Raw genomic sequence first — 6,460 nt, forward strand, 5'->3', positions numbered from 1 at the left:
CCGCGCCGGTGCCGCGGGCTGGTGACTTGCGGAGAGAAACGCGGCACTTTCCCCGGCGGAGCCTACTCACGCCTCTGTTCACGCCGTGGCCTCGCCTGCCATTCGCGTTCCCAGGCTCAGCCCTCACCCCCGTGCGCAGCCGCCCCTCACCCGTTTGCACCCGCAGCCCCTTCACGACTGCTCTCAGCCTCCCACTTCACTTAGGTCCACTCTGGGGACTGGAAGGCATTCGGCCTTCAGCCGAAACGTGGACTTTAAGTTATTCAGGGATTGATGATCGGGTCCACCCTCTTCCTGACTGTCTCTACCTTTCCGTGTCCCATTGCCGCCTGGACGAGGCAGGAGTCGGTGTGATACCGGCCCGGGCTGGTTTGCGGGAAGAGCTGCTGTTTGTAAATTTCGTGGGCGTACGCCTGGCACAGCCTTGCGTGTAGGATGTTCCTGATATTTGAATATTAGGACAGTTGTTTTCAGTTACTGCATCCCTATACTCTAGCTGAGAGGGCTTTGCTGTGGGTGTCAGATGTGCTAAGAGAAACATTTTCTGAGGACGAGGAGGGTTTGCTAATAATTGATCATGGATGGATTCAAGAGTTGCTCAGGTGGCAGCCGCAAAGTAGCCTTTACTCTGTAACCCTTGTCCAGGACTCAGAGTGCACCCAGGACCAGATAAAGATCGGGGTGAAAAGGCAGGCTCTTTGAAAGGATTGGTTTCCAGGCTGATGTATCATCAAGAAGGTTATGTTTATGGTGCCGGGCAAATAGACGTGCCCAGAGAATCTTTAGTTGGCGTGTTCTGTCTGATAACAACAGTCCTTTTAACTAGTAACTCAGGAGCAGTGGGAAGATTGACTTGTCCTTGGCCTGAAGTTTGGGGGGGAGGGGATGCCCCTTGTAAGGAAGGCATTTTAGGGCGTTTAGTCTTTGCTTGGAAATTTATCCATCTGCTTCTTTAGAATAGACGGTAAAACCTGAGAGGTGAAAGGGAACTTAGTGATTATCCAACACTGAGCCTCCTTTCCAGATAAAGAAACTGAGCCCAGGGACTAGCCCAAGATCCCACAGCTGGACAGCAGCAGAGTTCAGGTGCTAACCCATCTCCCTTGCTTCCACACCAGGGCTCTTCTGTCTGCTCTGCTGTGTTGTATCAGGTCACCCACCATCGGGAGCTCCCAGCATGTGTATATTCTCAGCAGACCAGAAGATGAGCACATTTATAAGACGACACATTGAGTAACTTTCATAGGTCCTGGGCTGATCTGGACTCACGTTTCCATCTGCTTTTCCAAATCCCCAGGTCCCTGTGGTTCCCCTCGGACTTGGCTGAGCTGCGGGAGCTCTCCGAGGTGCTTCGAGACTACCGGAGGGAGCACCAGGCCTACGTGTTCCTGCTCTTCTGCAGTGCCTACCTCTACAAACAATGCTTTGCCATCCCCGGCTCCAGCTTCCTGGTCAGTGCCCCGTCCTCCTTCTGTGCGTGTCAGGAAGCCTCCTTCTGTCTCTGTAGGGGGGTCCTTAGGCTGCAAATCACACAGTTCAGAGGACAGACTACCGTGACTACCCTGTTTGGACAGCTTCTCCTGTGGCAGGCACTGTCCTAGTTGTTTTACCTGCATGACCTTATTTAATGCTCCCAACAGCCTCATCGTGTGGGGAGAAGTTAAGTTACTGTCCAAGGGGACAAGGCGAGGAGTGGGTAGGGCTGGGAGCTGCACCTGCTTCTGCTCAGCTCCAGGGCCTGCCTTTCCCCTCAGGTTTGCTGCCTTTGTTTCGAAGGCATCAAGAGCCATGGCGCACTGTCCTTGGGAGACATACAGATGTACCCTGGGCTGGGTCAACTCTACCTCCTCACAGCCCCCAGGATGTTCTGCATTTTGGCACTGCTTTTGACTTTTCAAAAAACAATCTGTTTTCGGGGGGCCCAAGGACCTGTTTCTTATTCTCAGCACTTGTATTCCTTTGCCTGACATAGGGAGGTGTCTTTGTAAGTGTTTAATGAACAAATGCAAGTTGTTTGTGGTGGTGTTAGGCTACGGAGGACCGGGAAGTTTCTCTGATGTGGAGAGAACAAGTCATTCTGATTTTCCAGCCACAGTCTTAGACCCGAGCTCGTTCTCCGGCTATTGGATGCTTCTCATCAGTTGCCATCTCAGTTTACACAGAAGACTCTCTGCTCTCCTCCCAGCAGCATTTTATGTATATAGGCATGGGGTTGGTTTGAATCCCAGCTATGCAACCGTGGGCAAGCCATTTAACCTCCCCCGCCCTGTGTCCTTGTCTATAAAACAGGATACTCCTATGTAACCCCTAGGGTTGCTGCGTGGGAAGAGTAGGTGTAGAGTGGCTGGCATGGTGATGGGGCCTGGCACGCAGTGGCACTCAAGCACTTGTTGAGTGATTGAGTGATGGAGCAGGATAGCCTGCTTCTCTCTCTCCTGCCCCAGCCTCTTTTCGCAACTACAGGCTTAGGCTGGGTCTGCTTAAGCAGTTTCTTCGTTGGAAACTGGAAGAAAAGCAAATGTGTCCATGCCAAGAGAGGCGGGGGAGGTGTGTGGAGTTTGGGTACCTGCCTTCCCTCTTGAGCTGATCCCTCCTTAGGGCAAAGAGCCAGCTGCCACCTGGATCTTGTCTGTGCCTAGTGTGATCTTGGGCACGATACTTAATCTCTCACCCATAGAATGGGGTAAGGATAGCAGATGACACAGGGTCATAGTGAGGATTAAATAAGACATGTAGTCAAGCACTTAACACATGTATGTGCTCAGTAGACCCTCACCTCCTCACTTCCACATTCCCCTTTTACTTTTTAAAATATATATATATTTTTATTGATTTCAGAGTGGAAGGGAGAGGGAGAGAGATAGAAACATCAATGACGAGAGAATCGTCAATCGGCTGCCTCTTGCATGCCCCCTACTGGAGATTGAGCCACCTGGGCATGTGTCCTGATTGAGAATAGAACCCTGATCTCCTGGTTCACAGGTCAATGCTCAATCACTGAGCCATGCCAGCCAGGCCCCTTTTACTTTCTGTCTTGTACCCCACATTTGGCAGGATGTTAACCAGCCAAATTACATTTAGGAAGTATCAGCTCACTTTATCATTTTTGTTAACCTAAGACTTTTTTGAGTGTCACCTAGATCTCTGGTCAACATGAACTGTCCCCCTCCCCCCCCGCCAAGTATTAGCATATCACATAGAAACAAGACATTTTATATAGCTTGTGTGGTCTTACTGAGGAAAAATCCATTATTTGTGTTCATATAAAGGGGTAAAAATAATGTATGAGTTTCACTTCTGCCTTCTCGGAGCACCCCTGTTTGCAGGATGTACATGGCAGGCTGGGTGCTGTATACTCCTGTTTTGTCCTTTAATTCTTCCTGCCCTCTGAGGTCTTAATCCTCATCCCTGGTTTAAAGGTGAAGAGCACAAAGCCAGGGTTGTAGTTCTCAGCTCTTTCATCACTTTTCACTCACTTCTTTAAAATGGGAGTTGGGTTTGGGCCAGAAGGGTGGCGGGAACTCACGACTCGACCTCCAGGACTGGTAGCTGCCAGATGTGCTGGTGGCTGAGGATTTGTTTTCTTTGCAGAATGTTTTAGCCGGTGCTTTGTTTGGGCCATGGCTGGGGCTTCTGCTGTGCTGTGTGTTGACTTCAGTGGGTGCCACGTGCTGCTACCTGCTTTCCAGTATGTTTGGCAAACAACTGGTGGTCTCCTACTTTCCTGATAAAGTGGCCCTGCTGCAGAGCAAGGTAAGGGGCAGGGGTACGTCTGAGTGCTGGGCTCCCATAGTCACCTCAGGGAGCTGGGGGCAGGGGTGAGGGGCAGGGATTTCCCACCGTGTTCCTCCGCCTGCTTCTGGGAGTCCTAGGGGTTCTTTTGCTGTCTCCAAGAGGCACAGACCTGGGATCAAATCCCAGCTCCATCATTAGTAGCTCTGGGACTTGAGGCAAGTTCCTGACTTCTCTGAGCCGCAGGTACCTCTGTTTTAAAACAAGGAAAACAGTCTCTACTCAGGGGGTTGTTGGGAGGTTTGGGGACAGAATATATAAAGTATCTAGAACAGTGCCTGGCACCAACAGATTTTCAGCATCTGGAAATGCTTTCTGCTTCCTAATGGCCTTGTCTTCTTTGGCTACAGGTGGAGGAGAACAGAAACAGCTTGTTTTTTTTCTTACTGTTTTTGAGACTTTTCCCCATGACACCAAACTGGTTCTTGAACCTCTCGGCCCCGATTCTGAACATCCCCATTGGGCAGTTCTTCTTCTCTGTGCTTATTGGTAAGAAGCTTTTGGAGTGTGTGAGTCTTCAGAGTTGTGCCTGCATCAGCATCTGAGGCCCATGAAGTGCGTCTTCAGGTGTTCACGAAAATCCTGATTTCAGATCTACTCAGGCTTGAACAAGGAACCTCAAAAAAAGACTTTCAGAAAAAATTGGACTGTTCATCCTACAACTGTATTTAGTGCCTATGGTGTGCCAAGCACTGTGCAAGACACGGGGTTAGAGGATAATGTATAAAGCACATGACTTGGCCCATGCGAGGTGCTCAGGAAATACTAGCAGGAGAAGCAGGGTTGGAAGGAAGGTATGTGGGCAGAAAAAAGGAACAAGAGCAGCGGACTTCCTGTCTGGCTTTGGCCCCTGTTTAATTAAGATGTGCCTTAGGAAGAGCAGGTACCACTGGAGTTCCTTCCTGCCTCCTGACAGTTGTGTGACCTTCAGCAGGCTGCTTTGCCTCCCTGGGCCCCGTGGCCAGATGAGGGGCGAGAGCAGTGTTTCTCAATGTGTAGGCCGTGGACCACCTTTATCAGAACGCTAAAGTGCTAGCACCCTATTAAGTCAGTGACTTATTTTCTCCTGGAAATAAACCATTTTCTTTAAGCCTAAGGCAAGGATTGCCTCGCTTAAACCTTCAGAGTGTGGATGGGAAAAATACCCAGGGCTTCTAGGTCAAACAAAACAAATGTGTGGTTGAGCAGCTGCTATTAATAGGGGATTCTTGAGAGAAATTGAGGTTTTAAAATGAAGCAAAATCAACCACAGTTAATTCTGGTCATATCAGCTTTCAGACAAAGTGCCTCAGTGCCTCGGTTAGCAGCCTGTAATTACCCAGGTGGCACAAAGGTCAGGACTCTGGAGACCAGAGCTCCAGTCTCCTCTCTGACAAGCTGTGCAACCTTGAGTGGTCTGTGATCAGCTGTGGGAGAGGGCTGGATCACCAGGGGGCCCCAAGCCAATCAGAGTGGAGAGGCTTTTAAACTGCAGGTTCCTTATGCTCTCTCAGACCCAGGTAACCAGAATCTCTGGGGTGGAGCCCTAGGATGTGTTTTTGTTCACTTCTCCAGGAGATTGTTGTCACCAGCCTGTCTAGCCGCCACTCAGACTTTTGGGGTCCAATGAACTTGATGACCTCTTAGAAACAGTGTAGACCATGAAGAGAACACGGTGGTTTTTATGTTATGTATACAGTAGGTCTCATCATGCTGGTGCTTCTCCTTACTTGGCTCTTGGCTGCTCAGAACCAGATTTGGGGCCCACCTCTAGCAAGTGGGTGATCCTTATGCATTTTTGTCCTAACTCTACTCCCTTATTTTATTCATCACTCATTGTGTTTTTCTGGTTAACATCTGTTTAATCTTATTGTAGTGTATGTATTTTTGTAAACCATCTCAAGTCCTTTTGTTAAATAAGGCAGGTGTGTGTGGGGAGTGAAGAAAGGAGGGAGGAAGTGGAAAAGAAGGGAGAGAGTAATATGTTTAGGAGTTAAGAGCTGTGAATTCGTGGTGACATTTCTGATGGTTAATGTTCTTCTTTTTCCTTTTCTTCTTCCAGGTTTGATCCCCTACAACTTCATCTGTGTGCAGACAGGCTCCATCCTGTCAACCCTTACCTCGCTGGATGCTCTTTTCTCCTGGGAAACTGTCTTTAAGCTGCTGGCCATCGCTCTGGTGGCCTTAGTTCCTGGAACCCTCATAAAAAAGTTCAGTCAGAAAGACCTGCATTTGAACGAAACAAGCAATGCCAATCATCTAAACAGCAGAAAGGCCATGTGATCTGGATGGTTTTGGTTGTGTGTCCCTGGACTCTCCTGCTTCTGTGTGTCATGGCTGTGGTCCTCTACAGCCCCTCCTTGTTTTTTAATTACCCTCAACGGGTGGCGTGGACAGTACTCATCCGGGCGCAGTGTCTCGTCGACCTGCATTTGAACGAAACAAGCAATGCCAATCATCTAAACAGCAGAAAGGCCATGTGATCTGGATGGTTTTGGTTGTGTGTCCCTGGACTCTCCTGCTTCTGTGTGTCATGGCTGTGGTCCTCTACAGCCCCTCCTTGTTTTTTAATTACCCTCAACGGGTGGCGTGGACAGTACTCATCCGGGCGCAGTGTCTCGTCATGAAGGACACCGTGCTGTAGAAGGTGAGTTACAGCAGGTTCTCAAAGCAGCCCTGGTTCTGCATG

General features: G+C 49.4%; 1 protein-coding gene and 1 long non-coding RNA gene across 2 annotated transcripts in view; both read left to right on the forward strand.

Moving 5' to 3' along the window:
* Positions 1 to 577: 577 nt before the first annotated feature.
* Positions 578 to 6,189, forward strand: TMEM41A (transmembrane protein 41A). The gene is made up of 5 exons (XM_015570215.1): positions 578 to 602; positions 1,222 to 1,451; positions 3,592 to 3,753; positions 4,143 to 4,281; positions 5,834 to 6,189. Exons 1-5 carry the CDS (start codon positions 578 to 580, stop codon positions 6,052 to 6,054), a joined length of 777 nt encoding a protein of 258 aa, XP_015425701.1. The 3' UTR covers positions 6,055 to 6,189.
* An 11-nt stretch (positions 6,190 to 6,200) lies between these two features.
* LOC107184602 overlaps positions 6,201 to 6,460 on the forward strand; it is a 4,861-nt gene continuing 4,601 nt past the window's right edge. The window contains exon 1 of the long non-coding RNA XR_001515494.1: positions 6,201 to 6,418. This is a non-coding gene — a long non-coding RNA (uncharacterized LOC107184602). The remainder of the gene's footprint in view (positions 6,419 to 6,460) is intronic.

This window comes from Myotis davidii, unplaced genomic scaffold, assembly GCF_000327345.1.
Source record: "Myotis davidii unplaced genomic scaffold, ASM32734v1 scaffold626, whole genome shotgun sequence".
Lineage (NCBI taxonomy): Eukaryota > Metazoa > Chordata > Mammalia > Chiroptera > Vespertilionidae > Myotis > Myotis davidii.

Excerpts from the sequence above, each read along its gene's own strand:
- TMEM41A (XM_015570215.1), top strand. The coding sequence starts at position 578 with ATGGATGGATTCAAGAGTTGCTCAG. Across the intron at positions 1,452-3,591 it reads TCCCCGGCTCCAGCTTCCTG|AATGTTTTAGCCGGTGCTTT; the intron begins GTCAGTGCCCCG and ends TTTTCTTTGCAG. Across the intron at positions 3,754-4,142 it reads TGGCCCTGCTGCAGAGCAAG|GTGGAGGAGAACAGAAACAG; the intron begins GTAAGGGGCAGG and ends CTTTGGCTACAG.